The 26,009-nt window shown below is 40.7% G+C and overlaps 1 protein-coding gene across 2 annotated transcripts in view; it reads left to right on the top strand.

Moving 5' to 3' along the window:
• Positions 1-26,009, top strand: part of HSPA12A (heat shock protein family A (Hsp70) member 12A) — a 92,888-nt gene that overhangs the window by 21,186 nt on the left and 45,693 nt on the right. Inside the window, exons 1-2 of one of the 2 annotated variants that reach the window (XM_055813784.1) lie at positions 9,783-10,109; positions 24,646-24,731. In XM_055813784.1, the coding sequence (XP_055669759.1) occupies positions 10,082-10,109; positions 24,646-24,731 (114 nt within the window). In that variant the 5' untranslated portion in view covers positions 9,783-10,081. Of the gene's footprint in view, positions 1-9,782; positions 10,110-24,645; positions 24,732-26,009 lie in introns of those variants that run through there. The other variant, XM_027786974.2, reaches the window with a different exon arrangement.

Genomic DNA, 26,009 nt, shown 5'->3' with positions numbered 1-26,009 from the left:
TGTAGGAAGACACGGTTCTAAGAGAACTACCTCAAAGCAAACAATCTTCTTCTTAGCAAAAATCCTCATAATTGCAAACAGAGTATAAAATCTTGCAAACACATTGATGCACAGACACATCTATTACAGGGGAAAATACTTGTGCCAGTAGGGTTGTCAAAGGACCTAGAAATGGAGATAGCTCTCCAACTGGCTTTGTAAAGCAATGTTACAATTACCTCCTGTGATCTTCACTGAGGATTTGGTGTCTCTGAATTTGAAGATCCAGATAGACATCTAGCTATCTCTGAGCGCTCTAAATGCTGGACATTTGCTCTTCCCAGTGTTGAGCAGCTGCATCTCAGAGAAAGCGGCAGTAAGTTAGACGCCTAGAAAATCTGGAATTAACCCTTCAGAATTAGTAAGCCCTTCTGAACTATTGTTTTCCTCTCCATTGCTGAGAGATCCTGAGCCCTCACAATATCTATGCAGTGCTATAGAAAATGAGTTATAGATGCCTGTGAAAAGCTGACTTTAAAACCTCTTGTTTAAGTTACCTTAAGTGCAAAATTGAGATGATGAGAGAAGTGTGCTGCCTTTGTATTGATTAAATATCCAGCACTGAAAAGTTTGAAGAAGGAAGGGTGACTAAATAGTGACTCATGGCGATGTCTGGATTGCTTACATGTCCATTGTCTGCATGGTCCATTTATGACCGGGAATACAGTTTTAAATTAATGTTATTCCAAATCCACTTATCTGTAGAAAGTACCCCTCAGATCTTGCATCAGTGAACAGGAAGATGTATTTGATACAAGCACCCTATTTTCCCTGTAGCTATATACAGTATTTCATGTCTTATTAACATAATCTATCTATGGTGAAGTTTATAGGCCTTGACAGATAGCACCTCGGGTGAGAAAAAAGATGACAGAGAAAATTTACTTTTACTAAGTCAGTCATTCCGGATCTGTTCTTGGACAGCTTGACACCAAAGGCTATAAACATAGACTGGAATCCGAAACCTTTTCTGCAGCAACCTTGCTTTAGAAAACACTATTCTTATCTCCTCGTGCTTATTCCTCTCACAGCAGTCACTCCTTGCTGTGAATTCCTCACCATGTGCTGCTTCTGTTTCTTGAGCAGTACCTTCATATGGATTTTTTTGTTTACTACCCGTTTTTATTTAACACGTGCAGACCTACTTTATGCTAGTACAAGAATTATGTTTGTGAACCATTTGATTTGATACAGGCTTGTGCCTGTCTCTGTTCCATTTCTTTGGATGCAGGCTTTTCCAGGAGGAGGACTGCTCCTGCACTGGACACTGCATTAAATAATACTTTAATGGCAGTAGTTTTGTATGTTCACATTTCAAATTGCCCATTTGTTATATGAGTAAAAGAATGTCACTACTTCCTAAATAACAGCACAGTCATATGCAAGCTTAAGGCAAAGGATTGAAAATATAGATTCAGCTAAAAATACAGTCCTTTAGAAGAGAGATGTCAAATGGATTTGAACAGTATTTTTACACATATTTCACTATTTATAAATGGTGTCAAGCACTTCTTTTTGTGTCAAATGTTATGCTGCCATTCTAAACAAACCAGAAGGAGTTTCCTGCAGAGATGGCTTTTTTTATTGTGCTTGCTCCCTTTTCTGCAGAACTGATTTTAAAGAAGCACCTACATTTACTTTCACTGTCCTATGTTTCAAAGCCAAGAGACCTTGGATGAACAAAGATCATCTGAGTGGACGCATTAACCTCAGTGCATTTGCTCTGTTTGGGTTTGCAATCATCCTTGAAGAGGTCTGCTGGTGTTACAAGATCCTCAAAGCAATCTAGTCTCCTTTTCAGCATGTTCTGTCCTCTTTATTTTTTTTTTTAATAATATCCAAACTCCTATTGTTTAGCAGACTCCTTAAAACATCTGAATCCAAATTCTGTGACAGTCATTCTGGTGATGTAGACAATCACATCACCAGCACAGGTTAATGAAGTGCTAGCTGAAGAATATCTGTATTAGAAAGACTGGCATACGATGCATCCTCTGTCAGTTCCCAGACATCAAGGCAGCTGTCACATAACCTCAGTGTTTCAAGGCCTGATTTAAAATTACTGAAAGCAATGGGTGATTTTTCCATTGATTTTGAGAGACTTTGGATGCAGCTGAAAGAAGCTGCAACCAGAGTTTGTCATTGTGTCTTAAGTACAAAAAGGCATGGAATATTTCTGTGGTCAGTGAAAATGGCTTTATAAGATATGCATGCATACACAGTATGCTAAAATAATCAGCTGTGTCTTTTTCTAAATGGCAGTCTTCACCAAGAAATAAAACCCAGATCTCTTATTGCAGCTAATGGGGTCACTGTTACGTGATTCTTCTTTTGTCAATGAAAAAACAAATTAATATAATTCCATTTTGCTTCTTCAAGGGATTAAAGCATCATCTTTTGGTAGTTAGGAAAGTGGCAACATTTAAAGGAGTATGAGTTTTTCTCCTGAACAAATTCTTGGTTTATTGAATTACCAGACTGGAGCAGTTTAGTAATAATTTAGGCTAAACACTTAAAGGAATGTCAACAACATTCTTTTTCTGCTGGCAAAGACAAATGAAATAATAAATCATTATTGAAAATACTACTGGCAAATCTAACAGATTTAATAACAGGAAGGATGTTTTTTGCATTGTATGTGCCAGTTTAAATATTTAGGCGCAGTTTGTTGTAAAGTTTGTTGTAAAGGTTGCAAAGTTTGTTGTCATTTAAGTGAGAATGGACAAATAATGGACTTCTCCAGCCAACAGCTTTATAACTCATCAAAGCAAGATTTGAATCATGGTTTCTAATTTCAATTACCTTTTAAGTCAGTAGAGTTCTGCCATCTTATTTTTATTTTTTTCTTTATCTATTATTGAATTCCCAAGTCAGGGACAAACTGTATTCTTGCTTGCATTTGTGTGAATAGCAGAAATAACTTATTTTTACTTTTGTTTTTATATAGCTGTTGTAATTAAGTCAGTATTAATTTATAGAAGCTAAATATATTACATATTTCAGTGATGTTAATCTTGTATGAGATGAACTACTCTTAAAAATAGTCATGTCTTTGTTAATGACTGTTGGATTGTTACTTAGTATATAATTGGACTTTTTAATTACTTGCTGTTGCTCATGGTAATTCCTCACCTTTGCAGATATAATATGACTTACTGATTCATGGCCTTTATTTTAACATACTAGGCTCCATGTTTAGAAATTGTCAAAACCTGGTATGGAGGTCTGTCTTTAGAAAGAATTTACAGCAAGTGAGAAGAGTGGTGTAACCTTATGGAATTGGCATCCCCTTAGTGATTAGGCAGAAAAAAAATGATCACAGGTCTCTTGTAACCTGTGGTGAGATAAATTAGCTATTGAGTGGAAAATATCACTCTGTTCATTTGGGATCTTATGTACTTTCATTTATATGTGTGTGCCCTCATTAAAGATTCCAAAAATAGAAGTATGTGGTGGTTAACAGAGAATGTAGAGTGGCACATCAAGATTTTGAGAAAATGTTGGTGATGCTCAAGACACCATTCATTTCGCACATTTTAACAAAAAGTAAATAAATGACTCATAGTGGTGATTGACTGATGATATAGACTTTTAATTTTTGAAAAAATGTTAGTTATTAGAATTTTCTTAAACATTTTGTAAGAACATATTTCAACCAGTGGATTCATGCTAAAATATCTAATTCTACTATGTCTAGGAGTATTTATGTTTTTTTCATCATCTGTGTGATTTAGTATGCTTTGTCTACTCATGATTGAATATGGTACCATTTGATGTTCTAAGTATAATTTTATATTGAATGTTCTTTTAAAAAAAATGCTCTGAAAAAAATCCAGCATCACTTATATTTGCAGATTTGTTTCATGAGCATTTCTAAGGCCTATCTTTGTAAAACATCTTTTACAACAATTTAGCCTTTTCTTGTCTTAGAAGTATAAATCAAATCACATAATGTTCATACACATGAAATGTTAAAGGTTATAAAACCTATCAAAATATGTTTCAAATGTTAAAAACATTTTCAGTATTCACCAGGCACTTCTTAAGAGTGTCAGAGGGCTTTTGGTTATTTTTCATTTCTCTTCAGAATCTAAAATGTCCCAGTCTTGCTGCATTGTTAAATGTCAAATGGAAGCTGGAGGTCAGTGGAATCCATTAAGATTTACTCCAGTAAGTAATCAGTTGAGGTGGTGGTAGAGATTCATCTGTATACTGCAAATAGTTTCATGTAAAACTGATCATGTTATTTCTCTTGTTTTCTCTGACTTTGCAAGCCTGCATTTCTTCAGTTGGCCTTTAAAAATCTTTTATTTCTCAGTACATGTGTGTGCCTCAGTGTGACCACTTCTACCTCCTAGACCCCAGGTGAGATGGATGAAATCTAATGTGCATTATAGTGCCCACTCTTCCAATTCATTCTGTACTAATCTGGAGGATCTGGCTTGACATTTTTATTATATTTGTGTGCTTTCCACAGTTTCTCAAATGTCTTAGGAAAAAATAAAACCAACCCTTAAGCTGACATGTCTACTCGAAACCTAAATGTCTGTTCCTTGTAAGTAATCAATCTGTGGAAACTGCATGTAATTCTAGATTCAGATTTTCCCCTTGGATGCAATTTGTTTTGAGTATCATGTCAATCATGTGTTGCTTATCTTTCAGCATGCTGCCTTTTCTTTCTGGTATTTAATTGGACCACAGGAAGCTTCAGAAAGTGGTTAGGTAGGAGCCTGGTAACTGTCATATGTTCTATGTATATGATATCTATGTATCACAGGTGCACAGTGACAGAATGTACTTCTATTTCACTTGAGTCTGATAATATCTGAGTTCTTTCCCCTTTACATTGTCAAATTCAGTACACTCAGGCTGGTACAGGATATTTTTAAGGGATGGAATTATTACTTGCACTGCAAAAAGCATTGAAATTCTGGTGATGCTATTTAATTCAGTGAAGCAGTCTGCAAAGCAAGGGTATGAACAATAATAATACTTGAACATGCCATCTAAGGGGTACAATTTATTCTCTGGATCGTAAGAGATAAGGGAGGCAGAATTTTGTCCTGCCTAGCTGTAGTTGGGTTTAGAGGTGGCTGAGCCATTTGCCACTTTTTTTAACTTCAGTGGGAGCCAACATGCTCATCACTTGCAGAAGCAGTGTATATATTCATAGGAACCATGTAACAAAACTAAGTTTATTGTTGCACATGCAGCTTTGTTTCTTTTGGAGTGATAAGAAATGTGTGGTAAAACAAACCACTATGGATGCACAATCTGATTGATATTTTAAAAATGCCTGGACGGAATAGCATTTTTTTACTGTAGATAGATGGGTGCATATTTGGAGAGTAACACTCAGATGATGGTGTGATCACATGAAGTTATATGATAAATCTTTTTATTCTGTTATTTTGTTTGTTTGTTTGTTTGTTTTGTTTGGGGTTTTTTGTTTTGTTTTAATACATCCAGGATAGAGGAGGGGCAATAAATTTAAAGAAAAAAAGTAGTTCAGGACATACAGTATGAGTGGAAACATTTTGGGACTGAGCTGATCTTTCAGTTCTGTGCACACAGCAGCTAGCACTGCTGTGCTATTTGCGATCTGTGCATTGAGATCCACAAGGAGACTATTGAATGTTACTGTGATGGGGCCACTGGACACACTGTTCAGTGTTCAACATATCTACATGGTATAGTTTGTAAAAGAGGTGAAAAAACCCAGTGTAAGCAGTGGGGAGGGCTCCCATATCTGCATTTGAAAGTACTCTTCAAGTGAGCGCATTGCCAGAGATTTGTGAGCACCAGAACCAGACTTTGTGTACAGCCTAGCAGATTTGCTGAAAAAACCATCCTGCTGTGAAATGTTGGAGAATTCTATGCAGGCTCTGTTCCAGAATGATGCACTTCCGACAGATGCTGGGATACCAGGCACGAGAAATATATGAAAGAGGTGAAAACTATATGATCCGTTCCTTTTGAAGAAACCCTTCATATCCTTATGTGCTCAATAAGCTTCTTTATTGAAACGCTGTAACAGCAATGAATACTTTTTTGTTCTGTCTTTAAGAGATTTCTTCAGTATTAATATAAAAGGCTGTTTTTAGGAAAGAGCAAGATGAAAACTGCGTCTAGGGATACATATTGCTAGTTGACTCTGTAATAAAAATAATTTCTAGGTTTTTAGTACATGAAGCAATAAGCAAATGGGAGAGGTTAATGTGCTGTAAGCTGAAAAACTATACCTCTAGAATGAAGGAGGAGACTGCAATAACAGTTATGCAGGTGGCAAACAAAAATCAGGTATTGTGTGTTTAATGATGCTCCAGAAAGTACGTAAGAGGAAACTCTGAAGTATGAAACCATTGTCCAAGGAATTTTAATTGAGCAGATGGACACTGTGCTTGATGAGGGATTCCTGAGCTACCAAGATACAAGGCATACTTACATGCTTTCTATTCTTAGATTTATAATATGGTGTGGTTTTTAAAGATACAGCTCTCCCTGGTAGCAGTATTGGGCTGGGTGTTGGACTTCAGTGGTACGCTGATCTCTGTGTCTGTAATAATATCTATACATCTTGCTGTCAGGTGCATTGAAAGCAATATTCAAATGCCTGTATTCCTTCCAGATCTCTGTGCCTAGTTACAGCTCACTGATTCTCAGTGCCTCACTTAGACCCTTGCAATCATGTGTGAGAAGCACACAGCTCTTTTCACTGACTAGCCACAGTTTTATGTAGCTCTCACAACATGTGAATATGGCTCTGAAAGGGCACTGTGGTGGTCTTTAGTTTTCTTAGGAAATGTTGATTGATGCTAATGGATAACATATATATAGTAGCTTTGCTAAAATCAGAGCTAGGTTAGACAGCATTTTTTCTTTAATGCCAGTGTATCTGAACCCTTTCTGTGATGAATTGAATGGTTTGAGCCTGCAGCTTTCTGGGGATCACCTAGGATAAGAAGTGTTCTGCAGATGTAAAATACAGTATTGTATCTGTATTGTATATTAAATCACTGGTCTTGATTGTGCTCGAGAGGTGTTTAGTCCCAAGTAGATGCTTGAGAGGGAACTTAAAGCAAACGTCTGCCCCGGGCTACTGCAGGAATCCTGCTTCTCCCCACAGTCAAGGTAATACCCGTAACAAATACTGGGTCTGGTGCTTGAACTTAACAGTGATGGGTGCCTTGATTGTCTGACGGAATAACACTTCCATGTTTCAGAGTCAGAAAAAGGTTCTTCCTTTCTGCTGCTACTCCCTTGCAATGTACTGCGCCAGCTGATGTTAGTTCACTGAGAATGGAAAAAAAATGCTTTCCAGACCCACACTAAAACTGAATCTTGTGTAAGGGACAAGTAAATGAGGTCATCTAGGTGCTTGTAAGAACAGGTGTTCTTACAAGTGTCGATGACTTGACTTGCACCATCCTTTTCAAATTCTATCCATCCACAGTATTTTTACATTTTAATAATTATATTTAGACTCATTTCCTGTTATGCTTATAAAAAAATAAACCACTACAACCACAAATTCCAAACAATCTGTCAAAATGACCATAAAAATGACAAACTTCCCATGGAGTAAGTAACAAAAATATAGACTCTTCAGCCCCAGAGCAGGCTTATTTGATACAGTGACCTTTTCAGAAAGTTTTTTCTTTCATATGAAATGTACTTTTGTATTTGTTTCCAAGGGAGAGAGATCACAAGGGAAAAATAATGCATAGTTTTATTATTATATAATTTATTTTTACTTATATAATTAATTTTGATCTATATAAAACAAAACCAAATTTAAGGGATCTTAGTTCTTAATTTTGTACTTCAAATTGACAATCTAATTTTTACTTCAAATGCATTTTTTTTAACTTGGTTCCTCTCATTAGATTTTTAAAAGGAGATACTAAGCTTTCTGGGCAAGGGTCTTGTTTCTGAAACCAGCAGTCACATGTGTTCAGATATTCTCCTTCTGCATTATTCAAAACACCTACAGTTGAGTGTGTAACTTAGGCAACCTGGCTTGATATTGAATAATGTAGTCACTGCGCTGACATTCAGAGAGATGTCTGTACCCAGCAAATGCTATTTTTATGTGTGTTGTCTTGTTGCTTGAGGGTTCATGGAAAATTAGCCTGCATGCAATATTTTTTTCCTAAAAGTATACACTTTGGATATGTGTTTGTGTGTTCCTTGATTATTTCTTTTCTTTTCCGTCTGCCTTTGTTAATTATCTCAATACATTTTAAAAGCCTGTGATTAATTGCCATTGAAGCACATTTAATTTGAAGCAAAAGTTCCTGCTATTTAAGTCTCTTGTCAGGAAACCAAGTATTAGAGTTGTTTGGTTTCTTATTTCCGAGGCTGTTTACTGACAGCATAAATATTCAGCCTGACTCTAAACAGGTAATTAAAGCCAACTCTTGGCCAGATGTTCCCCTTTGTTGCCTGGCGTGGCGTGGAGGGAAGAAGAGGAAGCTGGCCCAGTGCACCTTCTCCTCGGGTTTAGGCAGGTTGTGCGAGTGATCCTCGTGTTACTGAGCATCTTTGAGAACATAAGCTTACAGTCGAGGCGAACAGTGGAGCGAGGTGCTGTTCCTCCATCCCTGCGTGCTCCCTCCCTCTCTTCTCCTTTGTGCAGCTGGTTTTGGGAGGCGGAGAACTGAGTTCAGCTTTTTCCCTGGAATAGACAGTGGATTTTGGGAAGAAGTTGTCTTTATAGGGTGTACAGGATTGGTGAAGGCCTGTGAGATGAGTCAGCTGTGTAGACATGATGCAGTTTACTGCTTTAATTTTAACCTTTGTGCCACACCTGCTGTCCTCAGAGGCAACACAACTTACAGGGGACAGGGCTAATGCTGTGAGAGGAGGAGATCAGGGAGCAAATAAAGGCAGGTGCTGAGTAAGCACCTGCAGTGTCTAGGGTTTTGTTTAAAAATTCCCTAGGCCTTGGGGTTTTCACAGGCATCCTGCCTTGTGTGAGCAGCAGCTTTGGTGAAAGGCCTCAGGAGAAGCTTTGGGTGAATTTTACAGTGAGCTGAATGTTAGTGACTTCCTAAGCTTAGGAGTTAGTGAGTAACTGAGGCTGTGCTTGACATTAATGCCCTGATTTACTCCATGTGAACTGCTGGCAGTGCTTTCAAGTTGTGCATGGCTGCTGAGGCTGGAAGGTAAAGGAGAATTAGACCATGAAGCATGGGAGGAAACCAGAAGAACACTTCCTTTGCCTTCAGAATTGTTCATGGCAGGTTACCAGCCTTATTTTTATTCTGCATTTGTAAAGGCTTCTTTCTTAGTTTGGCAAACTCTTAAAACTTAGTGGTGGGTCGAGTGACAGTAGGGGTGTGTGTCTCTCTCGCACGTCCTGGAGACAAGTTAACTCGCTAAAAATCACCGGGAACAAGAGGTTCTGGCCCTGATGGCGCTGCAGAACGGCGCGGGAGAGAGTTCTCCCCAAAGGCAAATGAAAAGAATCCCATGCTGTAAACGTCACCCTGCAATTCCTGATTTCGGGGCCCCCGTTAACGACTGCTGACTGTTGAGGTTCGCTGTACCTGCTTCCCCCCCCGACAACCTGAGGGCAGTCAGCGCAGCCTCTGCCGCCGCCAGCCCCGCTCCCGCACCCTCGTCCTGGCGCACCCAGGGTGTCGCTTTCCACAGCCAGCACCGCGGCGGGTTTCTGCTTCAGCAGCCGTGAAATGCGCATCTGGGGCTGGGCTGGGCCGGGCCGGGCTGCCCGCCGAGCGCCCCGCCGCCCCCGAGCCGCAGCCGCAGCGCCGCTCCCTTGTGCGGCTGCGGGGAGCGGGCGGGGAGGGGCGGCGCAGCCCCGCAGCCGGCGCGGGAGGGCTGGCAGCGCTGAGCCGGGCCGCGGCGTCCCCTTGGCTGCCGGCACCGGCCGCAGGAAGGCGCGGCGGGGCGGGGGCGAGAGGAAGGAGCGGAGCCGCCCCCGGGCAGCGCAGCGCAGCGCGGATCCGCCGGCGGCCCATGCCGCGCCGTGCGCACTGAGCGGGGCAAGGGGGCCGCGGCGGCGGCGGGCGGCGGGGCCATGTCGGAGGCAGAGAGCGGCGCCGCAGGTAAGGGGGAGCGTCCTGCTCCGCGGCCGCCAGGCCCCCGCCGCAATGCAGGAGCGCGGCTGCCGGCGGCGGGCGCGGCGGGGCGGCCCCGGCTTATCGGGGGAAGTGATCGGGAGCCGGAGCCCCGTCCGGAGGGGGGGAGGCGGCCCGGCGGCAGACAATGTCCCGGCCCCGCGGCAGACAATGTCCCGGCCCCGCCGCTCCGGCCGTGGCAGGCGAGGGGCAGGGAAGGGCCGTCAGCCCCCCCGGCGGGGTCCCGCGGGTGGGGGGAGGGGGGCTCTCTGCGGGGCTCGGCCCCACGGAGCCCCCCGCCCGCTGCGGAGCTGCCGCGGCCCGTCGCATGCGGTCCCCGGGGGCAGCCGATGCGGCGGGCGGGGATCCAGGTGGAAAAAACAATGCGGCGGCATCGCCGGGCCGGGGCGGGCGCCCTGCCCGGTCGCCGGGGCTCTGCGGCGGGCGCGGCCCCGCAGCATCCTTCCCGGGGGGGCTTTGCGGCTCCGTCTTCCCCCGGGTCGGGATCTCCCTTTCCCCGCAACGGCCCAGGAGGGAAGGGGGAGGGCTTGGACTGGAAATCGGGCTGCTGCTGAGATGAAGGCAGGCTCTTACTTGAGTAGCCTGATGCACTGAAACAGAAGGAGCGGGCAGGTGGGTGGCAGCGGTAGCGCTGCCAGGGACGCGAGCCTGAGCATCCTGGCGCAGCCTCGGGGGCCGGGGAGCCCAACGAGGTGCAGGGCTGGGACAGAACCCGAGCGGGTCCTTTTCCCACGTTGACGGGTCCGCTGGTCTCTGACTTTGCAAATGCGACATGAGAGCTGAGGCGATCTGAGTCTTGTTTTGCCTGAAACCAAGATTCAGTGGTTTTGGTCCGTGTGCGGTTTGCAGTGCGCCGAATAAAATAAGACAAGCCTCTGCAGGACAGGGGTGGTCTCTCCCTGTGTGGGAAGGGAACTGGGGGAGGGAGGAGGGTTCCCAGGATACAAATGATATGGGTGAATAACCCTAAGGGGAATGCAGACTCTGCCTCATTTCATTCACTCTTTCTATCCCTTCTTCCTCACTGTATGCTGCAAAGATTTGAGGAAACTGTAATGTTGAGCCTAAGGTGCTGGCAGTAATATATGGAGAAACTTGAAATGTCAAGTTTTTACTGATCACAATGAGATTTGGGGTATATTTTGAATGGAATAGCTTAATTGCAGTGCAAGTGGAATAAAAGAGTCAGAAAGTATCCATTGTAAAAACCCCAGGGAACAGTACTTATAAAGTAGTTGAATCTTCAAGATGACCTGCTCTACTGGATTCCCTTCCCATACACCACCCCCCCACCCCTGACTTCTAAATGTTCTTTCAGTGCTTCCTAAATAAAGTCTCTAATATCGGTTTGAAGTAACCTGTAACAGTTCTCTGGAACACAGCTGACAAGGGGGAAAACAGACTGACAGATTCATTTGTCTTTTAGGTGATAGGGTATCGTGCGGTTTTTTTCTCCTGCAAAGCTGCAAGGTTGGTGCAATGCAATACTGAAATTAAGTAACCTGTGACATAGGGAGAACCTATGCAGGAGGGATTTTGTTAGAAGACTGAAGACCATGTAGCAAAGCAATGATTTGTTATGCCAGAAATCCTGATGTTCTTTCCACGCACTGGAATGCTGAAGCTGTCAGAAGAAAAAAAGGCTTGAGGGATAGAATGTGATTTAGTGAGTGTTTTATTGACAGTATTGAAGCTGCAGTCACTTATGGCAGCATAGTACAATGCGTAAAAAAAAATGTCTATAGGTAAAATAGCCAAGTGTTGTATGCAGTGCCTGCCAATCATTTTTATAGCTTCGGCTAGCACAGCATTGCGGTATCTGCAGCTTGGTTAGTAAGAGCCGGGATGAAATTGTTCATACTCAGGAGCTGTTGCATGTAAAGCTTCTAATTATACTGACTTTTGGGATTTTTAAAACCATTGGCTTGTAATTGGGTGATGCTGATTCAGCTGACAGGTTTTGCTTTATGGTACTGTCACCCTGTAAGCTTTGTCTGAATCTTTAGTTCATTCCCACTGGGACAGCAGTTGGTGTTCAGCAGAGCCGCCTGGCTCCGTACCTGCTGAGTTCCCCCAAAGCCACAGTCAGCTGTAGTGAGGCCCCAAGAGGTCTGTTCTGTCCAGAGGCTGATTTAGCTGATGCATGTGTGGTGTAAGGGGGCTTTATCCCAGTCTAGAGGGAACGAGCAGGATGGCTGTCAAATACAACCATCCCTGGCGGCTAGGAGAGGCTGCTGAGGCCTCGCATGTCAGCTCCAGTCAGAGCAGCCTTCAGGAGGCCAGGTCTGTGCAGGAAGAGCAGAATGTTGTCTCACCTACAAAAGACCTGATCCCTGCATGTAAATGTCAATATTCAGGATATGGTTTGCTTTTTGACTGTGTTGCTGGTGGTGGTGGTTATATATGAGTTGACTGGTGTCTCATCTTGTATTCTTCTCTGCCAAATCCTCTTTTCTTTTTCCTTTTTTTGTTGAGTTGATGTGACCTGCCATGGCCAACTTCTCCCAGTTTCATGGGAATGCTGTTGAAATTATTGAGCCCCCTTCTGGATGTAGTAGCTGCTATTGCAATTAAATCTGGATTTTTTTTTCCTTTTTTTCTTTTCTGTTAAAGCTATAGGTCCAGTCAAGTATTCTAAAATTTTCAGTTCCTTGTTCTTCTAAGCTGTTCTAGGTGACTAGTTCCCTTTTTGCAGTCCTCTGCTGTGATTTCAGTTATCTATAATCGCACCAAACAACCGTCCCTTTCTTAAAAAAAAAATCTTAAAAACATAATTTTTATTTTGAAACGCTAACATCCAAAGGATCTCATCACCTCCACTTTCTGTACCTGAATTGTTCTGCCTTTTGATGGTGTGTCAGATGGGATTTCAGAAGTGTTTGACTTCAAAGAGCATACCGTTTATGGTTTTAGAAACTTCTCTCTGTGGCTGTTTTAGTCTGTAGGTATGGCAAAGAAGCAAATTCTCTGTTTTGGGTATTTAAAAAAGCTGTGCTTGCTCTCAGCAAATGATAAGGGAAAATACGACAGTAAGATGAAACATTTCACTCAAATGATGCTGCTTCTGAGTAGAGCAAGAACAGTCATGGCCTTAATTAGGTATGAAGCACCATGACCTCTTGGGGGAGTTTGGATCTATTGTTTTTTAAAGTAAAGTAGATGTTGACATTTTCTATATGCAGCTTAGAGAAATCTTTAGAGCCTTTTGTCTATCCGTAGATGGCTTCAGTTGCTTACTTATTTAGCTTCTGTACAGCACTTGTCATGTTTCTATCAAACAGCCTTGCTAGATGAAAACAGGCATGGATGAAACTCCAGGCTGCATTGCTGTCGCACAGGCTTGTTCAGCTGTATTTCTCCAATGGTCAAAGAGAGAGGTACAGGGAAGGCTTGGAATCTCTTTCGGGAATGAGCTCTGAAGTCCGTCGGTCGTGACTGTAAATGGTACGCTGGCTTCACAGATGTTTTGCTGAAGAGTGTGCAGCTGTTTGATGATGTAAGGTCACAGATGTTGGTGCTGCAGTGAGGGAATGCTGCTGCCAAGCATGAACTTTTCAGCGATCTGAAATGCCTGTAACATACCTGCAGACTTCGTCTTCTTCTCTGTGACAAATGTCGTGGCTCCTGGGTCATTTAATTGAAACTGCCTTAGTGACCAGGCACATTTTTGATCTTCAAAAGAAGATTCCAAAGCTCTCATTACTCCGAATATGCCAGCTATGGCTCATGTGCTGTGCTGTTAAGAAACATAGTGGTATGCATTTAAAATTAACAAATGCAAGTTTTAGATCTTGTCATAACTAGTGACACAAAGCAGTGACTTTGCAGTATTTTAAAATTAGGATGGCAGTGGTGAACTGTGTAAGTAATTGGTATTAAAACAGGAAATTCCTTCAAAGTCTGTCTCGGGGGGATTTGAGAAAGGTTTTTATGTAAATGAAAAGGGAAATGCCGTTGGTTCAAATAAAGAAAGCAAAGAAATGAACTAAAATACTCAGAATGTGGAGGCCGGCACTCAAGTTAGAAAGCCTTTGTTCTTTACTAAGGACTTGAATAAATGTCCTTACTCAGGACTGCATCAGGGTGTGTCAAGGACATCAGAGAGCAGCTTTAGGAGCCGCGTTGCTGTCCCCCCCATCGGCACACTGCTGGGGTCTGGGCCTGTGCGAGAGCCATTTGGTGCTCAGTGGCCCAAAGCAGTATCTCTGCTGTGATTGATGTGCGGGACTCTGGGCACATAGGTCGGTTCTAAAGGCATCTTAATTTACAAGAACAGGGGATGTGGAGAGAATTTTACTTATAGCTGTTTCTTCTGTCAGTAGTTCCTCAGTGCCCGAGTCGACACTCTCAGCCAGTGCTCTGCAGATGCAGTTTCTGGGGAACACTGAGAGACATTTCTAGTAATTTTTATCTGTTGGAGTCCGAAAAGAAGTGTGGATGTGAATGGCATTTCATAATAGCGATTTCATGTCATCTGAGGGAGTTTATTCACTTAACTTTCTCTGAAGAAAAACTGTCCCAGTTGTAGGAGCCTACCCAACCTGCCTTGGTTTCCTTGGGGAAGGAGGCAGAGATGAATATTCTCCTTATGCTACTTCTTTCTCCCATAGGGAATAATCTGGGAACGCTGTTTTGATTTGTCCATTTCTGAATGTGTCTTATGCTCTTAGTGCTGTTCAGGACTACCCTCTAGGGCTGAAGCAGTTTCTCTCAAAGGGTTTTACAGTCCTGAGCACTCCATGCCCGCCTGCCCCGCGCAGCCTTCCCTCGGGAGGCTCTGTGGGTTGGGATTCGTGCTTTTCCCCTCTTTCCTGTGAGGTCTGAAGAGTGAGTGTTTGGGTGTGTCTCTCCTTGTTAGAGTGATTGGGCTATTTTTCTCTGTTAAGAGGTAATGACAACATTAAAATCACCGTTTCTTTACTATGTCCTTGCCACCTTCTTGTCATTGTCTGGGAAATGCATTCCTCTGACAATTTGATCTTACGGATTTCATCGTTTGAGGACTCTTGATGCTTTCTCCATGCTTAAAGACCAAAATACCTGTGGTCATACTAGGCTGACTGGCAACTAGCCCCATTCCCAGCTGTCAAACAGATCCCACAAATTTAACATCTCTTTCTCAAGTTTCCATGGATACCTTAGTAGAGCACACACTGTAATCAGAACAGCAGGGCATGCCATTTGCAAAAGCTTTCAGTATTGTCATTATGGAACTGCTGCATTCAAAAATCAACCTTTTGTAGTAGCTCTCTTGCTTACTCAGCTGTGTTCCAGTTCTGGTTTTAGCCATAAGAACTCCTTTGCAGGCTGTACCATTGGCTTGCCACTGTGACAGTGGAACTTTTTGGCTGGTCAGTGTTGGTCTCTGTCTGTGGGATCTGTGTGCACAGTCATGGTACCTGAGTGTAGGCTTGGTGGATGCTGCTGTAAAAACCTCTGGACATGGGTTTTGGTTGGTGACTGCTTGATTTTGTGATCTGCTGAACAAATCCTTAAACATGTACTTTCTTCTGTCCATGGCTTCTCTTCTCATAAGGTATTTTCCTTTAAGCCTGATAGCTGATCTGTTTTCAAGATTGTAAAATAAAAAGAATAAAGAAGTAAAGACTTAGTTTTGATTTAGCTATAAAGTGTCACTCAGAGCTAAATCAATAGCCATAGTCACAAATGATTGCTAATGAACTGTCAAATGTGATACCAATTTTGCAGTTTCACAACAACTAATACTCTCTTATTTTCCCATCTTTGAACAACATCTGGTTTAATAGCTTTGCAGAATATCAAGGGATTTATATATAGCATCACTCGTGCTGACTACCATGAGAAGTAACAGTTATTCTAGTTTGGCTCTTCTTTTTGCCCTGTCTTCCCCTTTCTTTGTTGTTGGTGGGTTTTTTTGTTCGTTTGTGGGTTGTTTTTTTTTGTTTGTTTTGAGTGGGGTTAGGGAGGGAGAGAGGTTTGTTTTCTGTCATCAAGACTCTACACCTACGTGGGTCATGTTTGGCATTCTTGAAGAGTGTAAAAATGAAGACAGACATTTTCAAGTACTGTTTCCAGTCCATGTTTTAAGAAAAAGAAGTCACTGCATTCATCTGGTTTGAGACTTTGCAGGGTACTTAATGAATCTAGGAATTCTTGATAACTAAATAACCTTTTTGCCTTCTAAGTAAACAAATACCTCCAAAAGTGTTCTTATTTTTCTGTGCTGGTTACATGGTCCAGAAAAGCTGAACAGTAATTATTGTTCAGTCTTCGGATAATATTTCTTTGCAATCCTAGATTAAGATATTCATTGTTTTCAGGATACAACTGTGTCTTGAAGAGGTTCTTAGATAGGAACTTGCCATCAAACAGGGGTTTTATAACTCTGCAATATTTTGATCTTGCTTTTTAAAAAGAAAAAAACAACTCACCAGCCCTTCTTCAGCTGGTACATGGTGTTTTTCCCAAAGAAAGTGATTAGCATCACAAATGCTCTGTGTTATGAGTGTGGTCCTGGGCATTAGCACATAATCTTACTAGTGGTATTCCTGACAACCTTGCAGTGAACCAAGTAGGTGAGGTAGATGATGACAGACATGATGATGGAGGAGCAGCAACAGGAAACCTTTTCTAGGAAAGTATCTTTTCACAGAACCTAGGTTCTGTACATCTGTGTTTTGTTTTGTGTTCCTTATGTCTTTCCGTGTGGAAGCAAGGAGGGAGTAGATGAGACATACAGGAAAACTGCTTGCACAGGGGCAAATAGTGCAAGGAAGCCTCAGGGAAGCAAGTTCATGGAAGAGCTTGCTGAAGGAAGAGAAGGTTAGTTAGTGTGTATTAAAGGTGTCTATTACAGAATTGTATGTGGAATATTTAGAAATATCCTGGAGAGTTGTCTTTTACCACTCTGAACTACAACATCTGTTCTTAACCCACTTTTATCACGACATGCAGCCTGCCCTCTCCAACATGTAAACCAGGATCAGTTCTGTCTGTCCTGGCAGTAGTACATGAGTGCTGGAAGAGCTGGAATCTAGGAGGAGAGCGATGACTGCAAGGCACCGCTGGTAAGTTCCCCAAACCCCCGGGTTCTGGGGTCCGAGCAGGTTCTGAGCAAGTTGGCACTACATCAGCACTGGGATGGATGAGGGAGCTGGCTGATCGCAGAAGCTGGAAAGCTCTCAGGTCATTAAAGGGGGAGGTGGATTTAAGACTTTACAGTGTAGATAGTGAATAGGTTTGAGTTTAAGGCAGCTCTGGGGCAGACTTAGCTATTGGTAAAGACCTGGCTGAGGCTTTACAGACCCAGCTGCGAAGCGTGCAAGGGAGTGTGATGCTTCTGCTTTGGTCCAGCTTACCAAGCATTAGCGAGGTCAGACCAAATCTAGGTAAAATAGTTTAGCCTATGTCTTGTCAAAAAGAGAAATGAAAATAACGCATGTGGCATTTTTGGAAGGTTATTGAAAGTTCTTCTGTGTTTCTTTCATCTTAAATTTCATTCACAGAAAATAGGTAGTGTCTTTTGGTTTTCCTTTGCTGGAGGTTCAGGAAAATTAATATTATTCACAGAGTGGTGGGGCGAACCTGGGGTTGTTTTTTGATACTCTTAAACTTAATATTAAAAAATTATCTTAGCTTGATAGCATAGTGGAAAAGTAATTCCTCCAGTCAAACTGTAATCATAATAGGAGGCAATGTAAAAGCATAAACAAAAAAGGTCAAAGTTATAATGAGGAACATGTCTTATTTTCAGAATTTTATCCAAAGAATTGGGAGATTTTTACCTAGGAAATCACTGTGCTCTAATTGGTATCAATGCAATGAATACCAGCTCTTTGGGTGACCAGTTATTATGAAAGGGTATCAGGAAACTTGGATTTGTATCAGAGATTAGCTATGGCTGTATTCATAGAAGGGAAGTGTATTGCAGTCGTCAACAAACCAGCTGGATGCCTACCGGCATTTTAAAACAAAGAACTCCGATTCCATTGATGGCAATAACACTGGTGTCATTGGTTTCAGTAGAAACAGAAGGGTCTTACTTCTAATATGAAATATGGGATCTTTTATTATGCATAAGAATATTTTAAGTGTTTTTTTGTATTTGCTTCTCTCAGTCTCTCTTTTTTGTTGTTGTTCTATAATTATTTTCAAAGGCCATCTTTGTATTTACAGTGAAATGCTCTAGGTTGTCATGTCACATTTCGAAGCTGTGACATTTTGTGCTTAATGCAAAGCAAAATCTCAGCAATAGGAAAAGCTGAATAAGATTTTCTTCATCAATGCAGTAGTTGCCAGCTAAAAGCAATATGGTAAACCCTTCTTTTCCTGTTGTGCAAACATCATTAACAAGCTTTCCTTGGGGCAAAATTATTATTGATGCTCAAAATTATATGCATGTTTTGAATGAAAAATGATGTTTTTAATGCCATTCTTTTACTGCCTGATGGCTATCCTGTATCCAGATTTGATTTGGTACATCCTTTTTGTTTTTTGTTTTTCAATCCAGAGATATTGTCTGAGTGGAAAATGAAGAATTTGGCTAAGATTTTCGTATGGCCAGCAACCTGACTGAGGTCATAGCTACATATAGCAGTCACTCTCATCAGCTGCTGGATGGCTGGAAATTCCAGAAAAACAGCCATCAGATATGTGCAAATGTTTGATCTGTGAAAATGATCAGCATCTACACAGTAAATTCAGTGAACTTGGGTTTTTGGAGCCATAAAGATTGGCTGCAATAGTGGCGTTTTTAGTAGGTCTAATGCATCCTGACTTGCCGTGTGCATGTGGTTCATCAGCCCGCAAATAACTGAGAGGCCGAATGGATTTCACATATGTAACAGTGGATATATGTTATACACATCAAAAAGAGTTGCTGCAGCTTTCCTTTTGAGGCAGGTGGTGTACTGCAGGCATTCCCAGTTGGGAGTCTGGGAAAGCCTGGAAAAGGGTGTTGTATCTTGGTCTTTCCAGTGGGTCCTTAAGCTCAGCCAGAGGCTCAGTTCTGCATAACGAATGGAATTCATTGCATTGTACATTATGGATTGAAGAAAAATGACTTCTATTGTGAAAGCACTTCTTCAAATGTTAGAAATATGATCTGAAATAGGGAATAGCATTGATTCTATTGCCGATTCAACAAATCACAAGAAGAATTTTAATTAGCAAGTGTTGAGTTTGTGGCCACTCTGGCAGGGTAGAAATAGAAATGAACTTTGGATACATTGCTTGGGATATAACATACACACTAGTGTTCAGGCATGCTCCTGCAGAGAGATGATACCATAGTGATGCTGCCTATTTTCTGATATGCAAAACAGCTGTAGGAGATCCAGACCATGATGAGTCCCTTTCACCATCGCTCAGAGGGGAGGCCTGCAAAGCTTCGGGAAGTGCAGTTCTGTCCTGACCGAGCATTCTCTGTTGTAGGCATGACTCTAAAGTATTGCAGAATGTGCCTGAAAAGGTCCATGTTGGGGTTTCTGATGGCAAACATGGGGCTTGATACCATATTTCTTCCTTTTTTTTTTTTTTTTTTTTAAAGTTGTTTCTCTTGTGTACGCCAAACTGCTGATGCGGCACATATTCAGGTATTCCCCCCTTCCCTGATATGACTGCATTTCTGTGCTTTATACCATTGAGCAGCGTACTCTGCTTCCTGAATTCTTGCTTTTACTTGTCTTGGTAAATGGTTACTTCGAGACGATGCCCACTAGCTTATGTTGTCTGTGTTACTTGGATTGCGGGGAACTTTGTTAGCAGAGAGTCCACTGCTACAAAATGCTGCTTTGCTGCTGGAATGAACAGTTTCCTTAATATGTGAAGCAGAATATTTTGCTGAAGTCTGGTGTCGCTGAATTATAGAAAGCAAAATACTTATGAAACCTGAATTTAAAAGGAAAGAGATTTTGTGTAGCTGCTGGAAAAAGAAAAAGTTTAGTATGACCTTAGTGACCTGTGACTGTGAGGTTTAGCAGTCACCTTTCCTAAAGCAGGGCTCAGCTTGCTGGCTTGGAACCGATGATCTGGGGCTGTAGCGGTCCATGTCTGATACTCTCAGGGGTTTGCTAAAACTCATTTATCCAGTCCTGAATAGGAATGCATAGCAGGGGCTGCCAAATATTGAGTGGACTGATAGTCTTCCAGAAGATATCAGCTGCTGTTAACTGATCTCTCTAATTAAATAACGAGCTTGGTCCTTCTCTTTCGATCTATTAGAAGATCAGATTCAGCTGAATATGCTGTCAGTGAAATGTTCACACTGTGTCAGCTAAGTTTTTAGAAATGCTGTGGACTTTGATTTTACTCTGTGTGCTGTGACACTTAAAGGTTAATCCTTCATTGCATTTTGTCATCAGTTGCATTGCGTTTTGTTGAAATCTAGAATGTGGCTGATCATTTACTGAAAAACGGAAAAAGCTAAGCTGAGTAGCTATTGCAGGAAACCACAGAAAAGAAACTCTTGCATGTGTTTAGATGAAAAGAAGAATAATTTAAATTAAATCTAAACCAGCAAATGCAGCTAATATGGTAATGGACATGATTTGTTATTAATACAGTATCTGCTGATCTCATCATTTGACCAATTCTGGAATTCTTTGGGGATTTGCAAATCAGATGGTACCCTTTGAACCTTAAAAAAAATTGCTGAAAATGGGAGTCTTCTGTGTTCTTGCTTCTTCTTCTGGTCACCTTGAAAATGCACAAGGTGTTCTTTGGTAATTGCTTAGGTTAGGACGAAAGTCAGAATTGTAATGATATGGTCAAATTCTATACATGTTTAGTTAAATTATCCAACCCCCTGATACAGACAGTCATATTTCAGGCTAAAGTTCATATTATTCTTTCATAAGTAAATTAAAGAATTTCTGTTCAAGAAATTTAAATCGTATTTAGAAAAAGATTATTTTAAATATTGGTTTGTTTGAAGACTTTAATTTGCATGCTAAATCAGATCTCTCCATTTATTTTGGTGTGCAAATTGTGAAGAATTAAATGTTTATTTAATGCATGCTGTTTAGCTATATGTTTTTTCATAGTGTGTTGCTTGACACAGAGATCTTTAGTAAACATGGGAGATAAAGCTGGAACTTGAGCTATGTGGGACACTACTTGTGTTTTTTCATTACAGAAGCCTTGAGAAGTCATCCTGCTTGTAAGAACTGTTCCAAATACCATGATACTCTGCAGGACATCTTTTCCAATTGTTAAAAGAAGAAATTTACTCATAAAGGCTAGGAATCCTTTTTTTGGTTGCATGATTGCAAATCAGGTTCCTTACAACCTTTTTTCCATTTTCTGGCTTGGAATAGATGCTTTTTTTTCTTTCAGATAAACTACTCATACTCCTTTAGAAACAGGAGATTTTTAAATATCCTGGAATATCTATGCATTTACTGCTGTTCAGAACACAGTTGTAAAAATCGTGACGTGCACTTTTTTTTCCCCCAAGCAAACACTAACTCAACAAAATATTAAAGCTCCCACATGGACAAGTCTGTTTTAACACCTTTCAGTTTAGATTGGGTAGATAGTATAATGTTAGAAATTTCCCAGTTTCATGTGCTTTTAACAACTGTTTCACTACTCGTTAGAACTCTTGGCATTAAATCGAGGGTGACTGGCTTGCAAGCCATTTTCTGTAAACGCCAATTGCTCTGATAAAAAAACTTTTTAACTTCCCAGTATTCTAAACTGCGCTTACTCATTTATCAGCTCTGCACTCTCTGATTTTAACAGTTAGAATATAACAATTATGTCTACCCTGATTATTGCACATGATTAGTTAGTAGTCTCATGAAATGAGTTGGAATGTCGTGCCACTGCTGCTTGTGTCAACTGGATAGCAACTCTACCGAATCACTGTAACAGTACATTTTGGTTAAAATTTTGGTTTGCTCCTTTAGAGGTTGTAGCATTGCCTTCCATGATTTTCCTCTCTTGATCTAACAGAACTTCAGGCTGGTGGAATGAAGGACTCATTGTAGAATTAATTTGTTTAGCTGGGTATTTGCAGGAGCAGCAGTGAATACAGTGCAGAATGGTCATGGGTTTGGAAGGATTTTTTCCTCAGGTCAAAAATACTGATAATCACCAAGAGTTTAACCTTCCAGCAGAGTGGAGCAGCTGATAAGAATCAGGAAAAGTTAGCCCTTCCGCAAATCCAGCCTTTATGCTTAAGTTTTCAAGAACATTCTGAAACTGAAATGGACAATTTATTTTGAAGATTTCTGATGAAAATATATAAGTCTGTTTTATTTTTAAGCAGTGATATCTACAGGTGGCTAAGACAGACCTCTGATCTCTGCTTAACATTTGTTGTTTGTTAACACATATTTTTATGCTTGTGGATACAGTGAGTGTCCTTGTAGACATTTTACATCCCTGGATTGCAACAAGTTAATTGAGTTGAATAAATTCTTTATAGAACACTACCCAAGTTAGCACAGTTTCATTGGATGAATGTGATTATTGCACTGGTTTTTTTATCATTGCTCTCTGAGAGACAAAAAAATATGTGTATATTGTCACACAGGATTTTCTGAGTTGCATGTAGAGCTATGAATAACTTCTCGAGGTACACCCAGGCTGATAGGTGAAGGCAGTCTGGAAAATAGATTGCTGAACAATGGGTGCTGAAACAAATAGTGAAAAGAATTAGTAACAAAGAGAAACACTGAAAACCACATAGATAGTGATTTGATGTCTATATTTTTGTGCTTCAAAGCCAGCATCCTAAGTGGGGAAAATGTGCTGGTTTCCAAAGATGTTGAGTCAGTATTGTGATGTCCCGGTCTGCTCAGGATGTGTTGGTTCAGGTCCAGTCAGGAATGGCAGCAGGATTCAAGGAACATGTTTTGTTATTAATTCTCTCTCTCTTTTTTTTTTTTTTTTTTTCCTGTGCTGAAATATTGCTCTTCAGTTCTACAAAAAATGCCATATCAATGGTACAAAAATTAATCTGTTTTGAAAAGAGGATGAAATGGCACAAAGGAGGTTGATAACAGCATCTGAGGCTGATAACAGCATCTGATCCAAATATATCTTAAGAAACAGAGCAGATTCTGAGTTTGTCACATTTGACCTGTGGCTTTTTGTACTTCACCACAAGAGGAGTAACATAATATATTCTTGAAGAACTTGTACAGGAAGTGTGAATATTTTGCTTCTGCAAATGCTTCTGAAGATCAGGCTGAAGATGCATATTATAACTTGAATACAAATAAACACTGTTACGAGAGCTATGGAGGAAGATTTTTTTCATGTGGGAAGATTATCCTGTAGTTGGCTGCTGCAGAATTTTTTGCATCTTCCCTGGAAAACAACACATATTTGATTACTAGGAGTGACAGGTTTCTTCATTAAGTAGCTCTAAGGTTGTTTCTTGGCCAGCAGTTCCTGTGTCATCTTAGAATAGTGCTCTGACTTGTCAGTCATGTCTAGGAATTACATGCTGTGCATAAATATGCATTTTATTGTGTGATGCATCCAAGTAGGTAGTAAAATATGTTGAAATGTATTATTTAATATTTATTATGGTTATTAATCTTTACAGACATTAAATAATTCTGCATTGTATCTAATTAGCTTATATTCTACAGAAGAGAATTAAGCAAACTTAAGGCTTAAATTTGGGGGCAGGGAGGTATGAGCATGGACAGGGCATGTGGTACCTTTTCTATATTCCATTTTGATAAACTATTGCAGTGTTCATAAGATAATAAATATGCATCAATCTGAGTCATCAGTGATTAATTATTTCAGTAAGCTATCTCCGTTTCTGTCATCAATGGGGTAAACACAAGAGGGAAAAATACAAATAGTGCATTTTACAGTATTTGTCACTCACTTGGTATGTTCCTTTAAATGAAATTCCAGTATTGTATGCAGGGTAGAAATATTTCTTTGATGATTTGTTAATAATACTTTCCTTTTTCCCAGCTGGATTCTGTCCTGCAGTAATATTAACAGCTGCAAGATATTTCAGTACAGAGTGTATTGAAGAATAAAAACAGAGACAGTATCGGAAAAGTTTCAGAATAAAGGCTCATGATGGGATCATTGCAACTTATTCTTACTGTGTTGTCAAATCAATATTATTTCCTCTTTTTCTCTTAAAATGACTGTCTTTTTTGAATTCACAGCTTGTGTTTAGTCTCTGCATGCATACATTTAAATCTTAGGCCATTAGCTTGAGTGTATAGTGTTCAAGCTGCTTGTATCAACTATGACTTCTGAATATATTTAGGAAGACTTAAAATTCGACATGGTAATTTAATAGGCAAAAGAATGAAAATTAGTCATGAAGGTCAGATAAACATTTTAAAACCAAAACTGCAGTTGCTGAGTCTTAGCATGTTGTAAGGGCAAAAAATACATTTTGTGTGGTGGCTGTGGAATTTGCTTTCTTTTTTAGCAGATTTGTTTCAACAGGAAAATAGTGTAGCAGTATGCAAAGCAACTGTCCTGTTGTAGTCATTCTGCTTACTGAGACTGAAGACTTTTTGTTTCCTTTCAGATGCAGTTTCCACATCTGCTTACTCATCACCAGCCAAAAGTTTGGGAGACCCTGGAATAACTCCACTGTCTCCGTCACATATTGTGGTAAGAAATGCATTCTTAACATATACTGTATGTTGACATTATTTTCTCCTGCCTGTTTAGTGGAACATAATTTTTAAAAAAAGTTTTAATTTCCTCCCATAACAATCCCTTTCATGCTCTCCAGAGTCTTTAAGTTAAATTTTGGTCACACTGGGGCTGGCGGCAGAGATCTCATTCATTTCATTGGGATCCTGGTTTTGCTTTTTTTTATTTGTCTGCTTGCTGAGCTCATAGATTTGCTCTGCATATTTTTATATCAAATACAGGGGCTTCTTGATCCTCCGGGTTCCCAAGTTCTGTCCCTGTCTTTATCAGTGATTTGTTTAGGCAGCCCCTGAAAGGTGTCATTCTGTTCAGAAAAAAAAAAGATCTATGGTACTCAACAGTAAAATACAAATTTTACTGTTCTCTCCCAACAGAGACTCAAAATAGAACTGCTTTAGTTTCTTAAGGAAAATAGCCACTTCTGTAAGCTTTTAAAAGCAAGCAAATGTCCCATAAATGTAGTATGTTTTAATCCCTTGTACATCATGCTCATTTTGTTGGTAAACTCCCATTAAAACTAAGTCCCATCTGTTTTTAAGATCATCTGCATCATGTGTAACACAGTATATGCAGAGTGTATGTCTTGATATTGCAAGGAATCATGTTCAGAACACATTGCTACACTTGTTGGATTTCTTCCTTGGTTTTCTGAATCAAGTTCAGAGTTGTGCAACACCCCTCTTCAGGATTTCCAGAGTCCTCTCTCTGGAAAAAATTTTTGCTTTTATTCACTTCTTTCTCTATATACTCCAGAACTTTTATTTCTCTCTATTGATAAATTTATGTCCTCTTTCGGTTAGATTTAAACTCTGTAAACTCTTTGAGGAAGACATATAAATAACCTATTGCCCTAGTTGAAAAGCTTTTTTATTAGGAGAATCCAAGCAAGTCCTTCATTACTTGAGACCAAATTATATTACTCTCATTTCTCCATTTTAAGTAGCAGGCCTATGGGATGATCTTGGGAAATGTAAGGGTACAGCAGAAAGGTCCTGGAAGTAGCAGGCATGGAGGGAACAGAGATATGCGAGGAAGATGGTGGAACACTGCTCATAGAGTGAGGACATTTGACAGTTCCTCTGTAAAAGATAACGATTGCTTCAAAATGTTAATGAGAGTACAAGCTGAGCAGCAGTGGTGGAGGATTCAGCCAAGACCCGTACAGTATTAAGTTGATGAGTCTGCTCCGTCGTGGTTTTGCCAAAACGCGGTGTGTGCAGGCGGGTGTATTGC

The sequence above is a fragment of the Falco peregrinus genome, chromosome 1, assembly GCF_023634155.1.
Source record: "Falco peregrinus isolate bFalPer1 chromosome 1, bFalPer1.pri, whole genome shotgun sequence".
Taxonomy (NCBI): domain Eukaryota; kingdom Metazoa; phylum Chordata; class Aves; order Falconiformes; family Falconidae; genus Falco; species Falco peregrinus.
Note: the sequence above shows the minus strand (reverse complement) of the source record. Positions and strands in the feature narration are given on the sequence as shown.